Source organism: Tachyglossus aculeatus, chromosome 6, assembly GCF_015852505.1.
Source record: "Tachyglossus aculeatus isolate mTacAcu1 chromosome 6, mTacAcu1.pri, whole genome shotgun sequence".
NCBI lineage: Eukaryota > Metazoa > Chordata > Mammalia > Monotremata > Tachyglossidae > Tachyglossus > Tachyglossus aculeatus.
The window spans coordinates 40637043-40663106 of NC_052071.1; the positions used below are offsets into that span (position 1 = coordinate 40637043).

At 52.1% G+C, this 26064-nt stretch overlaps 1 protein-coding gene across 1 annotated transcript in view; it reads right to left on the minus strand.

The window, feature by feature from the left end:
* Window positions 1–350: 350 nt before the first annotated feature.
* The window catches only part of BCORL1 (BCL6 corepressor like 1), a 29855-nt gene continuing 4141 nt past the window's right edge, over window positions 351–26064 (minus strand). The window contains exons 3-13 of the mRNA XM_038748341.1: window positions 23009–25726; window positions 18325–18487; window positions 17535–17615; window positions 14766–15164; window positions 13283–13503; window positions 9408–9629; window positions 7627–7793; window positions 6445–6590; window positions 4305–4382; window positions 3652–3802; window positions 351–814 (exon numbers count right to left, since the gene is read on the minus strand). Coding sequence (XP_038604269.1) covers window positions 523–814; window positions 3652–3802; window positions 4305–4382; window positions 6445–6590; window positions 7627–7793; window positions 9408–9629; window positions 13283–13503; window positions 14766–15164; window positions 17535–17615; window positions 18325–18487; window positions 23009–25726 — 4638 coding nt within the window. The 3' untranslated portion in view covers window positions 351–522. The remainder of the gene's footprint in view (window positions 815–3651; window positions 3803–4304; window positions 4383–6444; window positions 6591–7626; window positions 7794–9407; window positions 9630–13282; window positions 13504–14765; window positions 15165–17534; window positions 17616–18324; window positions 18488–23008; window positions 25727–26064) is intronic.

The following is a 26064-nucleotide window of genomic DNA, read 5'->3' on the forward strand; positions in this document are numbered from 1 at the left end:
CACAGTGATACAGACTTATCCGAAACGAATGAAATAATACAAATTAAATACTAATTAAATAAATACTATGGAAGACACGGAGGAGGAGAACGGGGGTGGGGAGGGGGAGGATCGAGAGCGAAGAGCATTTCCGCGGGGCAGGCCGAAGGCGCCCATTGCACCTGAAGGTTCTTCTGTCTCCCGGGTCCCGGATTTGGTCACACAAAATCCCTCCGTGATCGAGAGACTCTCAGGAGATATGTGCCCGTCTGGGTTGGGGGAGAAGGAGGAAGAGGAGGGGGAGGAGGGGCAGCGGGCCCGTCGCCTCTGCCAGGGGGAGGCGGTTCCAGCTCCATGGGACCACCGATCCCCGAGGCGGAGCCCCCGGCCCGCCCGCCACTCGCCATCCCCTCCGACCCTCCTCGCGGCTTCAGAGACGGGCCAGCCCCCAGCCGCTAAAGCTGGCACTGATAAGGCTGCTTCTCGTTGGTCCGTATTATTGCCTCATATTGCAGTCTGCTGCCCTGGAGGGTTCTCTTCCCGTCAGCTGCTCCAGGCCTGAAATTCAACCTCTGAGCCCAGCAGCTGAAGCAGCTCTGGTTCGGACCTCACCAGCTCCACACTGTCCGCGCTGCCCAGAGGGCCGGGCTCCAGGCCCTCCGGGGGCCCCCCGGCCTGGGGCGGCGCCGGCAGCAGCTGGCTGGAGGACACCTGGCGGTGGAACTCCGTCTTGGGCAAGGTGGCCACTTCAAAGTGCGGGAAACGAGCCTGAAATATCCGCGAGGAAAGCTTCAGCCTCTTCAGGATGTCGGAGAACAGGAACCAGTTGCAGGGCCTGGGAAGACGGGGAGAGCGGTTGCTGAGTCGGAAGGAAAATGTCTGCGCCGGCCGCGGGGCCCGGCCCGAGCCAGAGGCCACGTTTAATCCCCTCCGCAGGATGCCGCCGCCGCTCCTGCTGCAACTCCCGCTATCCATGCCCTTCCTACACCCCACCTCTCCCAGCTGCCTCGGAGCTTCCAGACCAGACAAGGCAGCTCTGGCCCCTTTGCTGGCTGGACTCTGCTATCCTGTTTCGGGCAGGAAGTGCCGGGTACTTCAAAGAGACGAATTAACTGTGCTTAATGCTACCCTGCGGAAGCACCCCTCCCGGCCCCCACACCGGCCAGTGCTCAGGATGACCTCACCCAACCGGGTGTGGCCTCGCCTAGACGGAAAGGGGGTTTTGCCCTTTAATTTGCTCAAGTGGTCGTTTTGTACCGCAACGTAGGGAATTTAGCTCTCCACTTGGGGAGCTTTCTTCTCAAAGGATCTTGCACTTGATCAAGTCAATGCCTAGGATCCAGGCAACAATTCCATAGCAACAGCTGCTGCTCTTTCATGAGGATTTGCTCTTCCCGTTAAGACCAGGGGAAACACTGCTAAATGCCTTGTCAATCATTACACCTATCTGAATTCTCCTGCACTTTTCACCATATAACATTACTCGCTCTCTACATCTCGTCACCCTCCCCACCTCCCATCTTAGTTTCTGAACAAACCAGGCTTGCCTCAGAACCTTTTCATTGAGATCCCCTTACCCTGCAGACCCCCCCACCCCGCCAAGCTTCTCCCCGCTCAATTTGCGGATTGCCTAAAAATCTGTTTCCAGAGGTTCTGGAAGCTCTTAGGCCCCCTTCGGTTCTCCTTTACTGTGTAGGTAGCCCACTTGGTCCTTCACGGCTCCTCCCACCTCTAGGTGTCTTTCCGTTTCAAACTTAACTTTCCTCCCAGCCACCACCTTATGGATACATAAGGAAGACCTGCAGAGGGAGGTGGAGGGGGATTCCTTGGCCACTCCATTCTGGGAAAGTCTGCTCTAAGCTGAAAATTCAAATGGCTAGAAATCTTGGCATGGCCCTAGAAATAACACGCCTGTGACCGAGACCGGACGCCCCTAGCTCCCAGAACACTGCGGGCTGAAAGCCCGAATGGGAGCGGGAGCTGGGGTGAGCACTCCCTTCTCTCTCTACACCCCAGCTCACATTCTTTGTTCCTCTCAAGCTAACCCACTCACTTTGTCTTGATCTTGCCTCTCCTGCTGCCACCCTCTGGCTCACGCCCTTCTCTTGCCCACACCATATCCAGCAGACCACAACACTTTCCATCTTCAGAGCCCTTCCCCGAAATCACATCTCCTCCAGACAGGCTTCCCCGATTATTCTCCCATCTACCCATTTTAGATCCTTCACCTGCCATTTTCGCCCTTCCACACCACCTAAGGATTTACACTTACGTATATATCTTGTACACTTTATTACTTCCTCCAACTATACTGTATTTATATTTCTGTTAAAACACCATCTAGAGCTAGACTGTAAGCTCTTAAAACACCATCTAGAGCTAGACTGTAAGCTCTTCAAGGGCACACATCACAGACACGAATTCTGCTATCCTCTCCCAAGGGTTACTGCTCTGCCCACAGAAGGTTCTCAATTCATACTACTGTTTGACTTACTGATGTGACCTCCTAACCCCTTTAGGACCAGGAACTCTGGTGTCAGTCAGTGAAATTTACTAAGCGCTGACTGTGTGAAGAGCACTGTACTAAGCACTTGGGAAAATAAAATATAACAAACACAATCACTGCTCACAACGAGCTTACTGCCTAGAGTGTCTCCGCTGCCTGAAGCCCAACTGGTCTCACCTGGGGCCCAGAAAATAGCCCAATGGAAGCCCCATTCCGGCATCTTGAGCATTTACAATGCTGGGGAAGCAACTAACTGGAGCAGTGAGGATTACCACTCCGAGGACGGCTTATTTACTTAACACTGTTATCTGGATTGGTTGGCTATGTTTCTCACTGTTGCTACCAATGCACCGTTATTTGTTCTTCATATCCGTCTCACTGCGTAGCTGTAGCCACTTAGATCATGAACCCTTGTGGGACGGGGACCAGTTTGAAAAAATTACACTGCTTCTACCCCGGCAGGTGGCAAAAAGCATAGCATACGGTGAGCGCTTAATTAATGCCAAACCCCACCAGCCAATCAAACAAATAACCACAGGTAAAAAAGAATTTCCTTTTCCGGTTCATCTTATAATCTAGAAACCCATTCAGGGTTCTGTTGCTGGACTCTGGCACCATCTGTGCCCCTCGATATTATCTATCATTATTATTATTCATTCAATCATATTTATTAAGCGCTTACTGCATGCACAGCACTTTGCTAAGCGCTTGGGAAGTACAAGTTGGCAACATATAGAGATGGTCCCTACCCAACGATGGGCTCACAGACTCGAAGGGGGAGACAGACAACAAAATAAAACATGTAGACAGGTGTCAAAACCGTCAGAATAAATAGAGTTATAGCTATATGCACATCATTGTTGTATTTGTTAAGCACTTAACTATGTGCCAAGCACTGTTCTAAGTGCTGGGGAAGATACAAGGTAATCGGGTTGTCCCATGAGGGGCTCACAGGCTTAATTCCCATTTTACAGGTGTAGTAACTGAGGCACAGAGAAATTAAGTGGCTTGCCCAAGGTCAGGCAGCAGACAAGTGGCAGAGACGGGATTAGAACCCATGTCCTCTGACTCCCAAGCCCGCGCTCTTTCACCAAGCCACGCTGCTTCCCTAGTGTCTCCGTTCCCAGCCCACAGCCTTAGCGTCCAAGGAGAAGAGGCACACTCACCCACGAGACACTGACACCTGAAGATTATAACACGGGAGCAGTGGCTTGTCTGAGAATTCGAACATGAAGTTGTCTGAATCCTGTTCATCCTCTTGATCGGAGCTTCCCGGAGGATTGAGAAGAAGGTTGCACCCGATTCCATCCTTCCCCTCTGCAGACAGAGAAAACCCGGGGAATCAGCCTTCTTCCGGCAGAGGGATCGCCGTGGGAAGGGCACGCACCCAAACAGCCGCCCGATCTGACCCGAGGTCAGAGGCTGGACAGTCCCGGCTGCCCACCCCGCTGTGGATTTCCTCTCCCGGGTCCCTTCCCAGCTGCGGGATCCTACTTTCCACCTCTCCTCCATCCCCAACCTGCCCAGCCCACCAGTGTTGGGGTTCTGCTTTGTAAAGGTGCTCGGCCCAGGTGCCTAACCAAGAGGCAAGAGATGGCACCCGCCCCAAAAACAGTTCTGAGGGTGGAAGAGAAGGGGGCTTCTCCTCTCCCTCGTGACCCGGGTGGCCCGGTTTAGAGTGGACCACACAGGAAACCCCTGCGGAGTTTGGGGTTCCCTCCCGTCCCCACCCGCTCCTCTGTTAAGGCTGAGCTGGGAGGGCCAAGCCCAAGGGGCTCCCCTCTGGACCCATGAGGAGAAGGGAGGTCGCCTGACTCACCCAGTGTGGAACTGCTGTAGAAGTCCCAGGCCACGTGGGGATCACCCTCAGCCCGGCCCTGGAGGTCAGAGAGATGATCTGGAGAGGGAACAGCGGAGGGTGAGACCGAGGGGGAGCAGGGGCAACCAGGCTAAGCACTGAGCTAGGCTCTTTACAAAATGAATCAATCAATCATATTTATTGAGCGCTTACTGTGTGCAGAGCACTGTACTAAGCACTTGGGAAGTACAAGTTGGCAACATATAGAGATAGTCCCTACCCAACAGTGGGCTCACAGTCTAGAATCAACCCCGTCCCGGTGGTTTCTGCTATTCATTCACTCATTCCTATTTATTAAGCGCTTACTGTATGCAGAGCACTGAACTAAGCATTTGGAAAAGTACAGTACAACAATAAACAGTGACATTCCCTACCCACAACGAGCTCACAACCTAGAGGTGGGAGACAGACATCAATACAAATAAATAAAATTACAGACATATACACAAGTGCTGTGGGGTTGGGAGGGGGGAAGAGCAAAGGGAGCAAAGTCAGGGTGACGCAGAAGGGAACGGGAGATGAGAAAAAGTGGAGCTTAGTCTGGGAAGGCCTCTTGGAGATGTGCCTTCGGTGAGGCTTTGAAGGAAGGGAGAGTAACTGCTATCAAAGGCAGACCAACCTGGACATCCACTCTAAGCAGGACTTCTCTCCCCAGAGAGGGGCTCACTTAACTGGGTGAGCCACGGGTGCCACTGTTCTATGGCAACTGGCCAGATGGCTGCCGATCCACCCTTCCCCAAAAACCCCAGAGACCCAAGGTCTAAAGGAGTCTTCCCACAGAAGGGGAATGGACATTGTAGGAGACATCACAGCAGCCAGGTGGGAGACTGGTGGTATTCGATGCTTGTTTAGTGTTTCCGCTCTTCTAAGCGCTGAGATATTACAAATTAATACAGTTAGATGGGAAGGAATCAAAGGAACCGGGATAGTTGAGCCAAGAGAAGAGAAGGCTAAGGGAGTTTCAGAACCACTTGAGTCTCCAGAGCCCTTCATTATTATTATTACTGTGGCATTTGTTAAGCGCTTACTATGTGCCAAGCACTGTTCTAAGTGCTGGGGTAGTTACAAGGTAATCAGGTTGTCCCAAGTGTGGCTCACAGTCTTAATCCCCATTTTCCAGATGAGGTAACTGTGGCACAGAGAAGTTAAGTGGCTTGCCCAGACAGCAGACAAGTGCTAGAGGCGGGGTAAGAGCCCTCGTCCTGTGGCTCCCAAGCCCAGGCTCCTTCCACAAAGCCACCCTGCTTCTCTGCTTCTTCATCCATCACGACAGTGTGATGGGCTACTGGATGCACGGCCAATCGAACAGCTGTTTCACTGTATGCTTGACGTGCGCAGGGCACTTGTCTACCAACTTTGTGGTACACTCCCAAGTGCTTAGCCTGGAGCTCTGCACACAGTTAAATGCTCAGTCAATACTACTTGCGGCTCCCGTTTCTGGAGGTTCTCTCTAGGCTTCCCAGAGACGGTCACAACCCCCTTGAGGCACGTTGGTGGGGGCAGAGGCTGTGATGGCTGGCTGCCGATCAGCCCTGGAGGTCAGAGCCAGGGAGGAGCTGCTTTAAACCAGGGGGGCGTCTGTGAGGATTCGAACAGAGCCTTGGGCCGGCTGGGTTCCCGAGGGGAAAGGCACCTAGCCGTGACCAAGCGGCAGGCCAGGGGCCACCATCTCAGTGGTCCATTAGGGAGAAAATAGTTGTGTTTCTGCCCTCAGATCTCATGAGCATCTGGACCCTGGACACTTTCACATCAAATCATGGGATTTGAACCCATGACCTCTGATTCCAAAGCCCATGCTCTTTCCACTGAGCCATGCTGCTTCTCAATCTACCCCAGCGCTTAGTACAGTGCTTGCTGCACAGTAAGTGTTTAGCAAAGACCATAAAAATGAGAAAATAAAAGAAAAGGGACTAGCCTGCTGTGCGACTGGCAGGCTCTGAAAACACCATTCTCTGCCCCGCCTCAACCAATTCGCAGGCCACTGGCCCAAAAAGGCAATCTGAAGCCAAAAGTGATCGAGAATGCCTGAGCAACGCGTCCCGATGTGACCCCGAGGCCTGAGACCCCCCGCTCGCTCCCTTCCTGCCAGGCCCGTGCTTACCACTGAGGAAGCGTTTCATCACCTCGCTGCTGGCCAGCTTCATGGCCGTCTGCCCTGAGTAGGTGGCCAGCGTGGGATCGGCACCGTAGGACAGCAAGAGCCAGATGGTCTCCAGGTTGTCATTAACCACCGCGTCATGGACCGGCCTGCGGAGCAAAGGCAAGAGGGAGGGTCAGCAGCAGTGAGCGGGGCGGGCCGCGCCTGGGGGAATGGGGGCCTTTGACCTCTGAAGGCCTACAAATGAAACCACCAGTCCAAACGAAAACCAGTTCGGGTTTACGAAAGAGACGCACGATGGAGTGTGCGCAATGTTGTTAATGATGAATTGATAATGAAGAGAAAGGTATTTATTAGGCAGTGGGAAGCAGCGTGGCCTCGTGGAAAGAGCTCAGGCCAGGAGTCATAGAACCCGAATCTGCCACATAATAATAATAGTGATGATGACAATAACAATAATAACAACAATAATAAAACTGTGGTATTTGTAAATTGCTTATTATGTTCCAGGAACTGTTTCAAGCGCTGGGGTGGACACAAGCTAATCAGGTTGGACACAGTCCCCGTCCCACATGGGGCTCACAGTCGACACAGTCCCTGTCCCACATGGGGCTCACAGTCTTAATCCCCATTTGACAGAAGAGGCTGTGTGACCTTGAGAAGCAGCGTGGCTCAGTGGAAAGAGCCCGGGCTTTGGAGTCAGAGGTCATGGGTTCAAATCCCGGCTCTGCCACTTGTCAGCTGTGTGACTTTGGGCAAGTCACTTAACTTCTCTGGGCCTCAGTTACCCCATCTGTAAAATGGGGATGAAGACTGTGAGCCCCCCGTGGGACAACCTGATCACCCTGTAACCTCCCCAGCGCTTAGAACAGTGCTTTGCACATAGTAAGCGCTTAATAAATGCCATCATTATTATTATTATTATTACCTTGAGGAAGTCACTTCACTTCTGTGCTTCAGTTCCCTCATGTGGAAAATGAAGATTAAGTCCATGAGCACCATGTGGGATATAGATTGGGTCCAACCTGATTAGCCTATATCTACCCCAGTGCTTACTACAGTGTAAGCACTTAAAAAATACCTAAAGAAAAAAGAAAAAGCCGCGCTATGCTGCCGCTGGCCCGCCGTCTGCTTTACCAATCATCAATTTTTAATGAGGGGGAGAAGCCCCCAGCGCTGACTTGCCTGGTGCCATCCTGGGCGCTGCAGTTCACGTTGGCGCCGTGCTCCAGAAGGATGTTTAAGATGTCCGTCCAGCCCCGGGCACACGCCTCATGCAGGGCTGTGTAGCCGGCATTGTCCCGATGATTTACGTCCCGGCTCTCTTTCTGCAGGCAATACAGCACCACGTCCTGGCGGGGCAAAAACACTTGGCTCACTTGTGAAGGGTCACACGACATGCCTTTCGGCGGGAATCCCGGGAGGCCGCAGAGTCAGGGAAGACCTGATCAGACTGCACGGATCCCATCGTCCCCTGCTCACTCTTCTCTGCTCTTTCAGATGGCAGGGGCCCAGAAGCGGGCCGAACCACACCCGTTCGATGCCAGTTTGAAAGCTGGCATTTTAGGGAAGGAAAGAGTGTCCGTAAAGGAGCTGGGGTGGTGAGTTAAGATGTGCTTCCCACGCTGCCCGCAGACTGAACTGCTTTAACGCCACTACCTGGTACGCTCCTTCAACCAACCAAGGAAATGACTGTGGGTCCCAGCTGCGGCCGCCACATCCCAGCCTTAAGCCGGAGATTCAGATCATCATCATCAATCGCATTTATTGAGCGCTTACTATGTGCAGAGCACTGTACTAAGCGCTTGGGAAGTACAAATTGGCAACATATAGAGACAGTCCCTACCCAACAGTGGGCTCACAGTCTAAAAGATGGATCAAATGGTGAGCCCGCTCCCAAAGCCTAGCAGCAATGGTTATTAGTGCCTACATGAGGCCCGGCTTTTCAACGGTTCTATCCCACCATGCAATTTCCTGAACCCTACTGGGGATCTGTGATGGTTCAGGGCCCTTTTTTCGGTGGCAGCCCCAATTTTTCCCAGCTAGAATAGAGGGAGCGGGGAGAGGCGAAGGCCTGAAACAATCAGATCATTAAGTGCAGGATAAGAGGTTCAGCGTGGCTCAGTGGAAGGAGCCCGGGCTTGGGAGTCAGAGGTCATGGGTTCAAATCCCGGCTCTGCCAATTGTCAGCTGTGGGACTTTGGGCAAGTCACTTCACTTCTCAGTGCCTCAGTAAACTGGGGATTAAGACTGTGAGCCCCACGTGGGACAACTTGATCACCTTGTATCCTCCTTAGTGCTTAGAACAGTGCTTTGCACATAGTAAGCGTTTAACAAATGCCATCATTATTATTATTATTATTATTATTACCACCCTTTCTGCCAATGTGCTGCCTTTCTCCCTGCTCTCTACCTTCAGTGGAATCCAAATATATTTATAAAAGCTTCTAACTCCTTCTTAAAAAAAAAAAGCACGAGTTAGAGCCTGGTTCTCTCAAATCTCCCAGGTGGCAGCATAGCTCCTCCAGCTGCCGTCTGGAAGAGCAGGACGGCAAACCGAATGGCGGCAACGCAAGCATCAGCAGCACCGACCTCAGTGGGCCTCATGGCCCGGGGACTCTTACTGGGCAGTAAATAACCGGCTGTGACACGAGCCGGAGAGCTGGGCGTGTGCGGGGGCTTCATGGCCAATTCCTGGAAACTCACGTGGTTTAAAGCCAATCTTTTTCCTTAGGAAGACCGGTGGTGTCGGAACGGTTTCGCGTATGCCGAGAGTCAGGGGTCAGCTGTTAATTGGATTAGTGCAGACCTGCCCTCTGAAGGAATTACCCTAATCCCCTTCTAACACCAGCAGAAACCTTGGTGGGAGTAGAGTTGGTGGAGCAGACAGAGTAAATACACCTATAATCTCCCAACCTGCGCTCTCTCCCTCCTCCCCTCCCCACCTCGGCCCGTGGATCTCTTACCTTGTAGCCAAGCCGGGCTGCCCGCTGCAAGAGAGTCTCCCCAGCGTTCTTATTCACAATCAGCCGACGGGCTTCCGGAGGGACGTGGAGAGCGCCTGGGGAGTCGGCGGAGTTCTCGGCCCCCACCCACCGGGACTTGTACGGAGACCACCGGTCTGTTGGCTTCACCGGAGATGGGGATTTGGGCGAATGTGTCTTTAGTTGATTCCACTGCCCTTTCATCTGGAAAAGAATAATAATAATACTCGTGGTATTTGTTGAGCGCTTACTAGGTGCCAGGGACTGTACTAAGCGCTGGGGTGGATACAAGCAAAATGGGTTGGACGCAGTCCCTATCCCACATGGTGCTCATGGTCTCAATCACCATTTTACAGATGAGGTAACTGAGGCACAGAGAAGTGAAGTGACTTGCCTAAGGTCACACAGCAGACAAGGGGTGGAGCCCGGATTTGAACCCATGACCTTCTGTCTCCCAGGCCCGTGCTCTATCCATTATGCCATGCTGCTAGCCATTGTTGCTTTCTAGAGTAACTAGCCATGGTACCACCTGTTTCCCACACCACACCAGCCCTGGATGCCACACCATCTTTTCAGCAGTCTCAGGTTGGGATTCTGTCACCTCCTCTTTCCCCGCACAGTAGCAAGATTGTTGTTTTTCTCTGTAGAGTACTCACCACGAGTGGCTTAGAACATTGCTCCGAGCCCAAAAACTCCTCATCCCCATAAGCCCTTAGAGGTGTGGTGTTTTTCTGTACGCGGTTAAGTGCTCAGTAAAATGCCACTGATTTTTTTCTTTTTTATGGTATTTGTTAATTGCTTACTATGTGCCCAGAACTGTTCTAAGCACTAGGATAGATACGAGTTAATCAGGTCGGCCACAGTCCCTGCCCCACGTGGGGGCTCACAGTCTACTTATAAGGGAGAACAGGGATTGAATCCTCATTTTACAGTTGAGAAAACTGGCCACAGAAAAGATAAGAGGCCACAGCAGGCAGGTGTCAGAGACCGAGTCAGAACCCAGGTCCTCTGATTCCCGGGCCCGGCCTCTTACTCCTAGGCCATGCTGCTTCCCTGATTGACTGAGCCACTCTACATGCTTTCCTTCTGATTCTGTGATCCAGGAATACCAAATAGCATACCAGTAATACCATCTCCACAGTCAACAACTTCCTTTCTGCAGCTTCAGAAAGAGAAGCAGACCATCAAACTCAATACCTGGATTTGAAAGCAGGAAACATTTACAGAGCCCGGATCAATCATTCAATCATATTTGAGTGCTTACTTGTGCGCAGGGCACGGCTCCATCCATTAAATCAGTCAATCATATTTATTGAGCGCTTACCGTGTGCACAGCACTGTACTAAGCGATTGGGAAGTACAAAATAACAACAGACACATTTGCTGCCCACAACACGCTTACAGTCTAGAGGGGGAGACAGACATTAATATAAACAAATTACGGATCTGAACATAAGTGCCATGGGGCTGGGGTTAGACCTTTCTTCCCAAATGCCTCTCCCCGACCCACTTTCGGCTTGGGAGTCAGCCCCACCCTAAACCCCTCCAATCACACCTCCCTCCCAGGGGGCCACATTCATTCATTCAATCGTATTTATTGAGCGCTTACTGTGTGCAGAGCACTGTCCTAAGCGCTTGGAAAGTACATATGAGTCTGGTTCCCTCTCTGGGCCCGAGGAGGCTGTGGACCTTTGCTTCCTGCAGAACCCTGTTTAGCTCTATCTCCCCTAAGGTGGCTATGGTGGTAAGCTGCATATGCCCACTCACCTCCAGTCCTTTTAAGCAGGGACTAATGTCCCTAGGGAACAGACCAACAAAAGCAGGAGAAACAAATGAAATTCACTGCGGGAGAGGAACGTGGCTACCAACTCTGTTATACTGTCCTCTGCACACAGACAGTACTTTATAAATACGATTGACTGATTAATTGAAACCACAATGGTGGGAACTAACAGAAATCTGGCCGCTGATATCTCCCAAGACTGAGGGAAGCGTAAGCCTTCGCTGCTCATTCCCTGGAGAGAGGCATGGTGGTTTGTCAAAGAAAGACAAGGAAGTGCCAGAAGCCTCTCCCTTGGTCCACACCCTGTGTGTTCCCAATCCCTCATCCCCTGAGCCACTGAATTCTCCTCCTGCCACTTGATCCACGAGCCACAAGACGGGCCTCTCTCCCGGGCTGTTGGACCAGGCTGCTGGGTTCAGCAGGGAGGTGACATCCTTGCCTCCGGGCACCACCATTTTACCTCAAGCTCGGCTTCCCTCCGCTCCACGTGACGGCCTGTCCCGCGGCTTCTATTCCCATCATGCCAACAGGAGGGCACCTTCTCCCCCTGGCTCCTCCCTGGCCCCACCTCAACCCAGGACACGTCAGGCGGCATTCTGGGGGCAACTTAATTTTGGGGTTTGCTTCTTCACATCCTCTGGATGCCGGTCCGTCTCCCCCTCTAGACTGTAAACTTGTTGTGGTCAGGGAATGTGTCCATTTATTGTTACACTGTACTCTCCAAGCGCTTAGTGCAGTTCTTTGCACACAGTAAGTGTTCGATAAATTCGACTGAATTGAATTATATCGTCCATTTTCCCACATCTCTCAGATGCTACTTTCTCCCTACTCTTAACTGCACTGCCATCATAATAATGCCACAAAGGATGAGAGAAAACCAGATGACACGTGAACCAAAAAAAGTAAAATGGCCCAAATTTTGCCTTTTGTGTTGGTGTCTAAATGTTTATCTTCCTTTTCTCTTAGCTGTATGTTTTTTTTAAGGGCAGGAGCCGTGACTTCCTTAGTTTAACCTTCTCGACAGGACTCAGGTCCTCTGGGGCACACCTGACGTTCTTTGAGAGCATGACAATCGGGATGCAAGGGACGGGAGAAAGGAGGGAGTAGGGATTGGGCCTGATGTTACTGTGGGCAGGGAATGTGTCTACCAACCCTGTTTTATTGTACTCTTCCAAGGGTTTAGTATAGTGCTCCGCACTCAGTAAATGCTCAATTAATAAATCCACCCACAACTGATACTTCCCCCGTTCAGTGGGTTTGCTAATCCCTGGGGATCAACGTGTCACTGAACCAAAAAGAGAGAAGAGGGGTCTGCTGAGAGAAACCAGGTCAAAAATTGGGCAGATTCTCATGCTGGGAGTCAAGGTCGACGTGGGAGGAAAGGCCCCATGGCACTCTTTTCTGATAGCTAGTGTGCTTTTCCTAATCTTCTGCACTTTTTCCCTTTGGAGAACCTCTGTTCTATCTTGTCTAATGGGACCAGCAGGTGAGAAATGCAATGGAGGAAGGGGAAAAGGGAGAGAGAAGTCAGGTGTCGGAGCACAGGGAGAGGGAAGAAGGGGAAAGGGAGACCGTAATAATATTAATAATGGTATTTGTTCAGCGCTCACTCTGTGCCAGGCACTGTACTAAGCGCTGGGATGGATACAAGCAAATCGGGTTGGACAGTCTCTGTCCCACATGGGATTCCCCCTTCTAGACTGTGAGCCCACTGTTGGGTAGGGACTGTCTCTATATGTTGCCAACTTGTACTTCCCAAGCGCTTAGTACAGTGCTCTGCACACAGTAAGCGCTCAATAAATACAATTGATTGATTGATTGATTCACAGTCTTAATCCCCATTTTAGAGATGAGGGAACTGAGGCCCAGAGAAGCGAAGTGAATTTCCCAAGGTCACACGGCAGACAAGAGGTATACAGACTGCCTATCGCTGAGGGTAAGGATTACGTCTACCAACTCTATTTTACTGCATTTTCCCACGTAAATTCAAGTTCAATAAATACCACTGATTGATTAAAGAGGTCGTGAGTATCCCCAAATCCAGCCTTTCTCCCCCCCACCCCCAGAACCATACCTTTTCCTCCTCAGAGACTCCTGCCAGGTGCTTGGTTTTACACTTGCGTTTTCCTGATGGCTTTTCCAGAGCTTCGTGGCAAGATGAATTTTCGGGATGATTAGCGAGGAAACCATTAGGGAAGTCTGGGATCTCCTGGGGCTTGCGGGAGGATGAAGAATGTCTGCTCTTCGGGTGTAGCTCAGAATCCAGGATGCCCTTCTGCTTCCGAAACTTGAAATCTACAGCCCAAATGGGAGAGGGAGACAACAGGAATCGGTGGTCTGGAGCAGCAAAACCCTACATGAGCTATGCCAGGGGCGGGGGTGGGGGGGTTTCATCCCTAACATCGACCAAGAGGTGGCTTTAAGGAATCAAGCAGCCCAAGCTTGAATCTGGGCTGAGGAAGAGAATGGGTCCAATCCAGGCGGCAGCAGCCTTGGGAGATCCGTTTTGGTTCCGGCAATCCAGGCCATCCTGAGTTCATCATAATTATTAAAAACACATCTCTTCCAAGAGGCCTTCCCTGGTTAAGCCCTCTCCTTTTCCCTTCTGTGTTGTCTATGCATTTGGAGCTGTGATCTTTAAGCCCTTGATATTCACTCCACCCTCAGCCCCACAACACTTTACGGCATGCCTGTAATTTATTTATTTAATGACTGCCTCCCCCTCTACATTGGAAGCTCCTTGCAGGCAGGGAACGTGTCTAGCAACTCTGTTGCACTGTACTCTTCCAAGCACTTAGTGCGGTTCTCTGCACAACGTAAGCACTCAGTAAATACCACTGATTGATTGATTTCCCAAGTGCTCAATGCATATGGTAAGCCCTCAGTAAATACCATTGACTGACAGTTTCCCAGTTCCTGAGAAGCCCCATCTGGCAACTTCCTCTCCCACACTGGGTTCAGCAGAGGGCCGAGACTGGTGGGTTTTAACGGGATGGGGAAAACCCCTGCACATAGAGATAAGGATCTCAGTCTGAGAGCAGCACCTTCCAACACAAAAGGAGCTACACACTGACTCTCCCCAGGGTAATCCATCTTGGACGGGATGACCATTTGCGTTCGCTTCCCGGGAGCCCCAGGAAAAGTCACCGCGTGGGGCTAAAAGGGTTTTCTCTCAGCCAGAGGACCAGCCTCTTAGGTTCGCCTTTTCTCCATCTTTAAGAGGTGATGCTGCTCTGGTGATCGGGGGATGGACTGTTGAGACCTCAGCCAGGCCTAGAGCAGTTAAAGCCCGGCTCTCACACTCACACACAGGAAACTGCAGCCTGTGCTAGATTTGGGTGACACCTTATGGCAGAAGCTCTGTACAACACCAGGCCTTTCTGACTCAAAGCGGGATCGACCGACACACACATACAAACACGGAGCAGAAGCCAGGGAAGCCCCGCGCGCACCCTGAATTCACCCCCCTGGTCTGAGGCGACCTCCGGGGGAGGGACTAGCCCAGGGCCGTTCCACTGGGGCAGAAGCCCCCACCTCACTCCCACAACCCGACTTACCTCCTCGAATTTTCCGTCGGCTCTGGCAGAAAGAAACGTGCTCTTCCTCCTCTCTTTCGGTCAAGTACTCCCCGGTCTGGTATTTCCGGTTTTTTTGCCGCCTCCTCTTCTTTCTCTTGACGTGCCCTTCCTCCTCTTCTTCCTCCTCGTTGGGGTCCCACAGCTGCCGAGCGGCCTCCGCTCTCCAGGGCAGCGGCCGGCTTCTCCGCAGGTGGTGACCGTCCCTTCCTGTCGAGGACCGGTCTCTGGGGCGGCGGCCCCGGTATCTGGAGGCTCGGTGGGCCTTCCGGAGCTTCTGACGCTTCGAGGCCTCTTCCTCTCGCTCCTCTAGCATGGGGAAGAGCTCTTGGCTGGCCATGTCATGCTCTGTCATGCTCGCAAAGGGGCTACAGATGCTTCCTAAAGACAAAATGCAGACCGAAAGATATACGTTCTGGGGAAATCTCTCGGCCGGCAAGGCAGACGGAATCCCTGCCGAAACCAGTACCAGGAATTCGGGGTACGTTCTCACGTGTCGTCCCCCGGACATCCCCAACGGATTTCTAGCTCTGTCCACTTCCCCACAGCTACGTGCTGAGTCTCCAGTAGTTCTCTAATGGGAGCTGCCCCAACTGCCTTCAGTTGTCTCTCTTAAGAGGGCAAGAACAAGGGCCAGAAGGACTCTCGTAATTCCCCTGCTTCAAAAATCAACCTACTCGCTTTAATCAGAAGTTAGAAGAAACGATTCCCCCAACCCTGGCAGTTCTTTCCATGGTGGGGCAGCAAGAGGAAAGAGTACGCAGAAGCTTCTCTCGGCAAGAATGTTAAAGGGAATTCTGTCATACTTTTTTTTTTAAATGGCATTTGTTAAACACTCACTATGTGTCAAGCACTATTCTAAACACTGAGGTAGAGACAAGATAATCGGGTCCCATTAGGGTTCACACTCTAAACAGGAGGAAGAACAGGTACTGATTCCTCATTTTGCAGACAAGGGAGCTGAGGCCCAGAGAAGTTACATGACTTGCCCAAGGTCACCCAGCAGACGAGTAGTCTGACTCCCAGGCCGGGCCACTCATTCATACTTCCCTCTGAGAATTCTCCTTGCTGACACCACCTTAACTCTATCTAGCACCTCTCTTTCCACAGAGCTCAAAGTACTTTGGAAATGCCACCCTCATTCAACAGAAAGCCAACTGGCCCAACTAATTGACATTAAAGTTTAGATAGTTGAAAAAAAAAATCTAGACGACGGAACCAACTTATACTTGGGTTTGGCTCTCTTGGACAGCAGCCCCACCCAATTCCGTTCAGCTTCTTGACCTTTATTTGTTTTGTGGGGGATGGAAAGAGGTAGGGGGATTATTTGAAATAGCCACAATTTGGTTAACAAAGTTCGAAATACCAGTTTCCTACTAAAATCTGAAAATCCAGGAGCCTAGGGATTTTGTTAAAACCAAGAAAATAAGCATAGGTTCAGAGGGGTTAAGGAAATCAGGTAGTGGGCATAGAAGAGATGCTACCAACTTTTGGTTTAGTTTTCGTAGAAATTTATGTTTGTGGCTGTTCTCTGAAAGCCAGCTACAAGGTAGATATGGTTTGCTTTGCCCAGCAGCACGGAGAGCAGCAGAATAGGGTGCAGAATGTCCAGATGGGGGAAGAGGGAAGTCAATGCAAACGTTGGTGGCCAAGTAAAATTTTGGTGATCAATTCTGACCACTCCTGCCAAGTTGGATTGTCCCTGTTTTCTAAGAGGAAAGGTCAATCAACCAATCAATCAACAGTATTTAAAAGTTAAGATGGGAAAAGATGGATTTCCCCACGATCACCCAGGGGTGTCAGTCCCAGAGCCAAGACTAGTCCTCGAGTCTCCCGTTTCCAGTGCTTTGCCCACCCAATAAGGTCTATGGTTTGTTCTCTTTCTGCAAATTTGAATTTCAAAATCACTGAAATCGTCTATGCACTCGGATCTTGTCTCTGCCCTTAGATGTGTGACCTTTGGATATTTGATAGTCACCCCACCCTCACAACACTTACATACGTATCTTAGAATTCTATATGATAAATTATTTATTTATATTAATGTCTGTCTCCCCTTCTAGACTGATAGCTCATTAAGGGCAGGGAACTTGACCGCTGCTTCTGTTGTATTGTACTCTCCCTTAGTACAATACATAGAAAATGCTCAATAAATACCATGGACCGATTGATCTGAAATGCTCACGTTACACTTTGCCCAGGGTCAAGAATCTGCCTCAGTGTGACTGGGCCAACAATAGCTCCTGGCTTCATGTCTGGGAAAGGGTCTGTGGCTTGCCGGCAGAAGTGTCTCTTTCAAAGTGAGATCGGGTCCCCTTCTTTCCATTCCCCATCAGCCATGGCCCCAAGCGGGCTTTAAAGTAAGCATTTCAGGTGCTTGTCATCCCATCAGGCATGGCTATAACCCATCCACGAGTTCACGGACTATTCAACTGACTCAGAACGAGGTGCCCTTCCCCCCTCTTTCCTGGCCCCTACAAATGGGTGGTGGCTGAGAAACCCAGTTGGCTTTTTTTAGCTTGCCCCAAGCCCAGGGAAACCGGGAGTCCCCACGAGTTGACCCACACCCTGGCTAAAGAGCTCTTTCGGCTCCCCGAAAAGTTGGGATCTCAGAGGTGGCAAATCGAGTCACAGGGCACTGCAACTGGTGAAGACAAACCACACTCAGCTCCACCCTTCTCCCGCAAGCCTTCCTGACATTTTCACCTCAATGAGATTAGGGCAGAGCATCACAACGGAGAAATCACTCACCGGATTGACTGCGTGTCCGACTGCTCAGCACCACTGGGATAAAGTCACGGAAATTGTTTTTGGCTTTCTTCTCAAGGAAGCCTGGGGTGGGAGAAGAGAAAGGAGCGAAAAAGAAAGAAAATGAGATACAAAGAACTGAAAAGCTCATTTGTGGGACATACGAAGCAACGAGGGAAGAGTTGGTCTACCTTTCCTGGCTTCTTGGAACCTGTTGAGATATATCTATCCTACTCGCCCCGAACCACCAACCACACAGAACTCTTAAAGAGTGAGAACTTCTGGACGGATCCAACAAACAGAGCATATGGTCAGTTTCACCGACTCTGAAAAGGCCAATTAACTGGGTTTGGTTGTACTGACCGTTACTCCTGGCATTTCTACTGACCTGGTGAATATCCTCAGGGGAAGCGCTAAACCAGGCTGGCAGTGTGGCCTTGGCGTGTGATCTAACAGCCATTGGGGTACCGGGCCGAACACACCAGGCCCTGACTGGGTAAGTGCGGCCTTGGAAACTGATCCGATGCCAGATCAAAGAGGCGGTTCCAGTCAGGGGTGGTGCCTGTCACCACCTGGCCTGCCGCCTCCCAGAATTCCAATTCATTGTAACGAGGAGGGGGTTCTATACTTCCAGTCAATGAGGAAGTGTGAGAGGATTCTCAAATCTACCGTGGACACCCTAGGGATTTTCCAGGCTGGGGGTCACTCCCAACTGAGAGAGCAATAACCGCTTGGAGTCAATCTTGCCCTCTGGATACCCCCACCAGATCGTGTACAGAGAAACGGACCGTACCTTCTTCGTGGCTGTCTCGGCGGCCAGGGGACGGAGGCTCTGTCTTTATCAGTTTCTTCCGCTTGTGTTTGACCCTCACGCCATTGTGTTCTTTCCCTGTAACTATCCCCGCCCGGCTGGATTTCTTGCTGGATTCACGCGGTTCGCCATGATGCTTTCGCCACTGGAGACAAGGGAAGCCCCGTCAGGGGAGTCAGTAGTTGAAATAGTACTGGGTTCAGGGAGGCCTACCTTCGTCATCAGCTAACCGTGATATCCAATCACCAGGGCTGGAGGAATGGGGTGCTGATTTAAGTAGGGTTCACGCTTTGTCGTTTAACTACTCCAAGACCAAAAAAAAAGTGTGAACACATACCCAGGTCTGGGCGTCTAGCTAAAGCGAGAATTTAACAAGGTTCAAGATGAAAAAAAGGGACTGCACCGTAAATTGAACCTAAACCCAAAAATTGCTAGGGGGAAAGAGGCTTAAAAGGGCCTTTTTTTTTTTTTTACCCCCCCACCCCACCCCGGAAAACTGGGGATAGGGAAATGTTAATCTAAATCACTTGGGTAATTATCGGTGCAGTCTGAATAATCTAGAGAAAAAGAATTTTGTCTCCCTGTGGCCATTTCGTCAAACTTCTGAAACAAAATAAAGTTTTACATCTCGATTGCAAAACGCGACAAAATGAAATTGGCCTCAGTATTCCATTGGCAAAACTCCAATATATTTTCAACGAAAGAAAGATGTGAAACACCTCTCTCTCTATTGGTTTAAATGGGATGTAAGCCATTTCAGTACTGTTATCTGAAATGCCAATCTACTGTGCCAATTCAAATCATTGTCTGTGCAGTTGAAAGCATGCTCAATAAATTTAAAAGAAACATTTCGAACAAAGCAAGATTCTTGAAATGTGTATACAGAAGTGCTTTTTTATATCCACCTCTCCCCATACTGATTTCAAATTAATTTTATCCTCACAGCATCCTTGGAAGGTGGCATGAGATACGTACTACTGTCAATGTTTTATAGATGTCCTAAGTAACACCACAAGCCAATGGCAGAGCTGAGATTAGAACCCGGTTATTCTAACACCCAGACCTCTCTACTCTTTCCCACTACATCATTTCTGAATACGTTACTACGTTGACTTCACAAAGATCCTCAAATAGTCCAATTAATCGCAGTAATTTTTCTGTGTTCACAGGTTGCCTTTCAGTCACTCAGGCTTACAAGTATAGTCCAAGTGGTACAGTGGTTTGATTACCCAACAAACTAGTGTCAACCAGGTGACCTAATCCTCAAACCCTGATTTTGGCCCCAAAACCAATCAATCAATCAATCGTATTTATTGAGTGCTTACTGTGTGCAGAGCACTATACTAAGTGCTTGGGAAGTACAAGCTGGCAACATATAGAGACAGTCCCTACCCAACGGTGGGCTCACAGTCTAGAAGGGGGAGACAGAGAACAAAAGCAAACATACTAACAAAATAAAATAGAAGACATAGGCACAAGTAAAATAAATAAATAGAGTAATAATGGTATTAACCCTCTCCCACTTTGGGACTGCCCAGAGCTTCCCGGGACAGGGGCAGGGAGTGGGAGGTTAATACAAATATTTCCCTCGGCTCTCTGAGCGTCTACAAAAAATCAAGCACCAATCAACAGTATTTAATTGAACGCTACTTTACGCAAAGCACTGAACTAAGGCTTGGGAGAGTATAATAGGAGTAGACATGATCCTTGGCCTTGAGGCATTTACCATCCAGCGGTAAACACAGAGGGCAGGAGGTGGTTGAGAGGAAGGAGCAGGCTTTTTGGTCAGGGAGGGCCACCGACGCTGAAGCCATCTTTGCTTTGCACATAGTAAGCGCTTAATAAATGCCATTATTATTACTATTATTATTATCTTTCCTGCCAACAATCTCCTAAAAAGAGATGTGGCCACCGTGGTGCTTAACTGGAAGCGAGCTGAACACTGGTGGCCCTTAAATTCACCTCTCCATTTGCAACTCACTGTCAGGAAGCGCTGTAACAGAACAGAGTTAGAAGGCCCTTATTACATGGGGACACATGAGAAGCAGCATGAGCTAGGATAGAACATGGGCCTGGGAGCCAGAAGGACCTGGGTTCTAATCCTGCCTCCACCACGTGCCTGCTGTGTGACCCTGGGCAAGTCACTTAGCTTCTCTGTGCCTCAGTTACTCCATCTATAAAGTGCAGATTAAGTCTGTGAGCCCCATGTGGGGCACAATTTGATTATCTCATATCTACCCCGGTGCTAAGTACAGTACCTGGCACGTAGGAAGTTCTTAAACAAATGCCATTAAACATAATGTTGCTACAAATCTGTCTTAGTTACAGGTTAGGACTATTAGGCCCCGTCACAGAATTTAAAAGACCAAGTTTTTCCCCCATCCTCAACCTCACTTCCACCATGTCACCAGGTGGAAACTTGAAAGACAGTGATGAGAGAGAACTGGAGCCGACAAGGGCTATTTTTATCCCGATCCCTTTCCTGGTCCCCTCGCGGTTGGCTGTTCATTCACCTCTGTTTATGTTCTGCTTAATGTTATTGTTGATCCGTGTTCCGGTTTCTTCCCTCCTGTCTTCCCCTTTAGAATGAAAGCTGCTTAAGGGCAGGGATCACCCTTGTCCCTTCTCTGTTCATTTCCCCAACTTCTTGGGACAGGATTTTGCCCAAGGGCCTGTTTGTAATCAATAATCAGTGCAATTACTGTGCTCATCAACCCCGACGCGGCCATTCTTTGTGAATTTTTTAACTGCCCCATTTAACTACCAGGGGAACCGTCCCAGCAGCACCCTGAAATGCTCTGGGACAGGGAGAGGTAAAGATGCAGTTAAAACTGCAGCTTAGGAAAATAAGGACATCAAGAAGAAATCTTATTCAGAGATACCCAAAAGGCCTGGCCTGACTTCTGCATACAATTTGAGGCGACTGCGAAACCCAATATTTTGCATGAATGAAGGCACCATCCCAATCTGAAATATCCAAGGAAAACTTTCACATTCTCCCTGAGCCAAGCAGCGTGGCTTAGTGGATAGAGCATGGGCCCGGGAGTCAGAAGGACCTGGGATCTGATCCAGCTCTGCCACTTGTCTGCCGTGTGGCCTTGGGCAAGTCACTTCATTTCTCTGGGCTTCAGTTACCTCATCTGTAAAATGGAGATTAAGAGGATGAGCCCCCTGTGGGTCAGGGACTCTGTCCAACCTGATTAACTTAGTAATTAGTATCTATTCCAGTGCTTAGACTGGTGCTTGGCACATAGTGATTATTATTATTATTGTTATTATTAATAAGAGATAGTCCACCTCAACCAATGGCCAGAGCTGGGAACCAAAAATAGGGGGAGTGGCAGGGGGTGACTCCAGTCTTCCAGGTTAATAGGCGGAGACCTCAGGACTCTCTCTCACACTACCTGATAATAATAATAATAATAATAATAATAATGATAGTATTTGTTAAGCGCTTACTCTGTGCGAAGCACTGTTCTAAGCGCTGGGGGATACAAGGTGATCAGGTTGTCCCACGTGGGGCTCACAGTCTTAATCCCCATTTTACAGATGAGGCAACTGAGGCCAAGAGAAGTTAAGTGGCTTGCCCAAGGTCACACAGCTGACAAGTGACGGAGCCGGGATTCAAACCCATGACCTCTGACTCCCAAGCCCGTGCTCTTTCGTGCTACACCAAAGGGAGAGTCAGGGGCATCATCACTTCCTAATGGAGCTCAAAAGCGATTCGATTTCATTTTCAAATTTTCTATCGACACGATTTTAGTCATGATATCTTTCTTGCTAACATGGGAAAAAAGCCAGGAGACTGCTACAGGAATCTAGCCCCTACAACAGAGGTGTGGCCTTATCAGTGGTGGCCAGCCCCTTTCCCTTGCCCTATAACTGACTCTGGAGGCACACCCTCTTGAGAAAGAGGGGCAGTCACAGATGACTTGGTGGTGGCCTCGGTGGCCTCGACCAGCCATTGCCCTGGCAGGAAGCGGTGGAGGAACAACTCTTGGAAAAAGAGAAGAGCAAGAGCCGTCAATCAGGAAAGGTCTGCGACTGGGCTTTTCAAATTTCTCTTCTGCTCCCGGAGAAATAAAAATAACAATAACCATTTATTATGAGCCGGGTATTGTACGAAGCCCTGGGGTAATAATAATAATGATGACGGCATTTGTTAAGTGCTTGCTATGTGCAAAGCACTGTTCTAAGCGTTGGGGAGGATACAAGGTGATCAGGTTGTTCCACGTGGGACTCACAGTCTTCATCCCCATTTTACAGATGAGGGAACTGTAAAGTCACACAGGCGACAAGCGGCAGAGCCGGGATTTGAACCCATGACCTCTGACTCCCGAGCCCACGCTCTTGCCACTAGGCCACGGCAGACACAACTCATCCCACAGGGGACTCAAAATCTAAGAGACATTTCATTCCCATCTTACAGATGAGACCCAGAGAGGCCAAAGTGACTTGCCCACGGTCAAACAGCGGACAAGTGGTGGAGTCCTGACGTCCAGACCCAGGCTCTATCCTGCAAAGAATGGCCACCTAAGTTTCGAGACAGGAACACATCCCGCGGGGCCCCTCGCCCGGGGTCAAATCTTTTCTTGGGCAGGCAGACACGGGCAATGCTAACCCCTGGCTCGCCCGCTGCCCCATGCGGGCCGAGGCGGTCACCCACCTTGCGACTGTGAAGACCGTGTCCTGACCCGTTGGGGGAGTCGTCTCCGTCCCTGGCTCGGCTGCATTTCATTTTCTTCAGGGGAGGCTGGATCAGTTCCTCCGCCTGCCACTTGCCTTTGCACTGGAAACCGGGCTCCTGTTTGATCCGGGCCTGGCTCTTGGCCCTGCCCTCGGCGTGCCCTCTCTGGGGGGCGGCCGAGAACCGTTCGGCCCGGAGGCAGGCCGTCGGGGCAAACACCGCGTCCCCGTCCACCTTCTCCTTTTTCACGCGGCCCAGGTCTACCTCGTTCCCACACTGGGGAGGGAGCGGACCGGCAGCCCTCTTCTTGCCGCTCTGCTGCTCGCGGGGCACATCCAAAAGCCGTTCCTTCGGGGAGCCGTCCGGAGGTAGCAAAGGCAACTCGGGCAGTTTGTGGAGGCCCTGCGGGGCAGCCAGGTAGGATGCCAGCACTTTGTTTTGGGGCTTGGCGTCTACGGCCAACTTCGAGCCGCAGCCCCCTTGGGCGTTCCGGGCGGCCCCCTCTTGGCAAGGATTGCCCGCCGCCGGCTGCTCCCGCTCCTGCATCCCGCAAGGGCTCTCCACCTTCCCCTTCGGGCCTCTCAGCTCGCCACCGCCACTGGGTGGAAGGGGCAGGGCGGGGCTGCCCGTTGGGGGGCCTGGGCCCAAGACGGCGTTGACCGGCTCTTCGTAGGCCTTTCCCATGGCCTTGCAGGTCCTGCCCCTGGCGACCGCATCCTGCTCTAGGGGAAATGAGCCACTGGGCCTCAGCTGCCCCTCGGGGATCCTGCGGGCCGTCTCGCTGGCACCGGCCGGGGGCACGCTGGGGAAATCTCCCGCGGCGCCCAACGGTTTGGGGGGCCCTCCCTGATTCGAGGGGAGCTGCCCCGGGCCGGAGATGCCGATGGAGAACAGGGAGGCCTGGTGATACGGAGACCAACCCACTGGCAAAGCCTGGGCGCCGGAGGGCTTCCCGTTGACCGGGCACCGGGAATAGAAGCTCCCTTGACCGGGAGGATTCCATCCCGAGACTTCCTTGGCCGGGCACAGCGGGGCCCCCGGGGCGATCCGGGCCTGCAGGTAGCGCTTGGCCGTGCCCTGCTGGCCCTCGGGGCCGGGCTGGCCGGCCTTCTTCCCACAGGGAGGGCTGGTGCCCTTGGGGTCTCCCTGATCGATGACGGAAATGGGCTCCTGCCGGGGCAGGTGCGGCGCATCTCGGCTCAGGCCCGTGCTCGGGTCCTTGTTCAGCAGGACGGAAGCGGGCACCGGGTTGGCCACCCCAACGTAGGTGCCTGGGATTGTACTGATCAGAGCGGTGGAGTTTTTCACCCAAGAACTCGGGTCGCCGTTCCTCAGGAACTCCGGGAAGATGACATAGGGGGGCGTGGGGCCCAGGCACGACGTGACGCTGCTAGCGGCCCCCTGGGCGGCGCGCTGGGATTTGGATAAGACCGTGGTGAGAAGTGCTTTGCCGCTGGTGTGCACGGGAGTCAACACGGGCATGGGTGGGGTCTTGCGCTGGTTTGGGGGCGGGAGCTTCTGGCGATTGGATTTAGAGGAGAGGTCCAGGGGCATCTCATTGCACTCGGGGGGGGACACCATTTCCCGCTCTAGTTGCGGGGGTGACTTGAGAGGGGAGAACGTCACCGAGCCCCTCTCCCCATGCTGCTCCGAGCTGCCCGGGGCCTTGGTCGGGTGCGACTGGACGGCGCCCCCACCTGGGCCAGGCAGGGACGGCTGCGGGGGCAAAAGGGGCTTGGCCGAAGGCGAGGGGGACGCGCCGTCGGCCGGTGGGGCCGGGCCGCTCTCGGCGGGAGGCTGGCAGGTGGGCCCGCTGGACGGCGGGGCCCGGGAGAGCTGATTCACCTCCACGGAGACCAGCTTGGAATCAGAACCCAGCGGCCTGGTCACCGAGAAAGTATAAGGGTAAGAGCGGAGCTCCGGGGAAGCAAGAACACTTGGGAGACACCTTTCCTGCAGGTACGAGGGTAGCATGGGCAGCGTGAGGGTGGACGAGACACCCAGTGTGGCGGGCAGCGTCGCCACGCTCAGGGGCTGCCCGCAGCTGGGCGGTGGGATGTAGACCAGCGGCTGGCTCGGCGTGAGGCCCGCCCCAGGCTGGAAGGGCAGGGGCGCTTTTTGCATAGCGGGGACCTGAGCTGTGGGGAAACACACGCGATTCAAGCCGAAGGGGGCGGGGATCGGGGTGGGGGTGGGAGCGGGAGAGGGGGCGGGGGTGGGAGCGAGGGCGGGCGCAGGGGCCGGGGTGGGAGCGAGAGCTGGGGAGGGGGCGGGAGGGGGGATCGAGCCAGGGGGAGTTCCGGGCAGCGCCCCGTCCACAGGGACCCCTGCTCCTTGTGGGCCCAAATCCAAATCCTCTGGCCCGGAGGGCTCGCTAACCGACGCCTCGACCCGGGCGAGAGAGCGGTCCGCCTGCCGGTCAACTTGGGGCGCCTCCGGAGCCGGGGTGCCGTCGGTCCTACTGCCGCGGTCCTGCTCTGGAACGTCCGGGGCCGAAGGCTTCAGCCCTCTACTGTCTTCCGGGCCGATCGGGGCGGCCGAGACGCCGTCAACTTTGGCCACGTTTCCCATGTGGTCCATTTTTTGTTGGCCGTCCGATGGCTTCTCCTCTGACTTGAGCCCAGGTTTCTCCTTTGTGCTGCCATCTGCACCTGCCCCTCGGGCACCGCTGCCACCACCAACTGCCGGGAGCTCCACCTGCAAAAACGGAGACAACGGGATGGCATCTTGCCCCGCACGAGGGGAACTCGAAAAGGGGGGGCTCCGTTGCCTCTAAAGACCAGTGCCCTGGGTTTTAATATTCGGACTGCGAGCCCCGTGTGGGATAGGGACTGTGTGTGCCCTGATGATCTCAGATCTACCCTGTTACTCGGCACAGTGTATGGCACACGGCGAAGACTTAAAAAATACCATTATTAATACAGGGGACTGCTGATCTGCTTTTGTCTGTCTTGCAGTAATCTTTGTTTTCATGGTATCTGTTAAGCACTTACTCTGTGCCAGGCACCGTACTGAACACTGAGGTAGATAGAAGA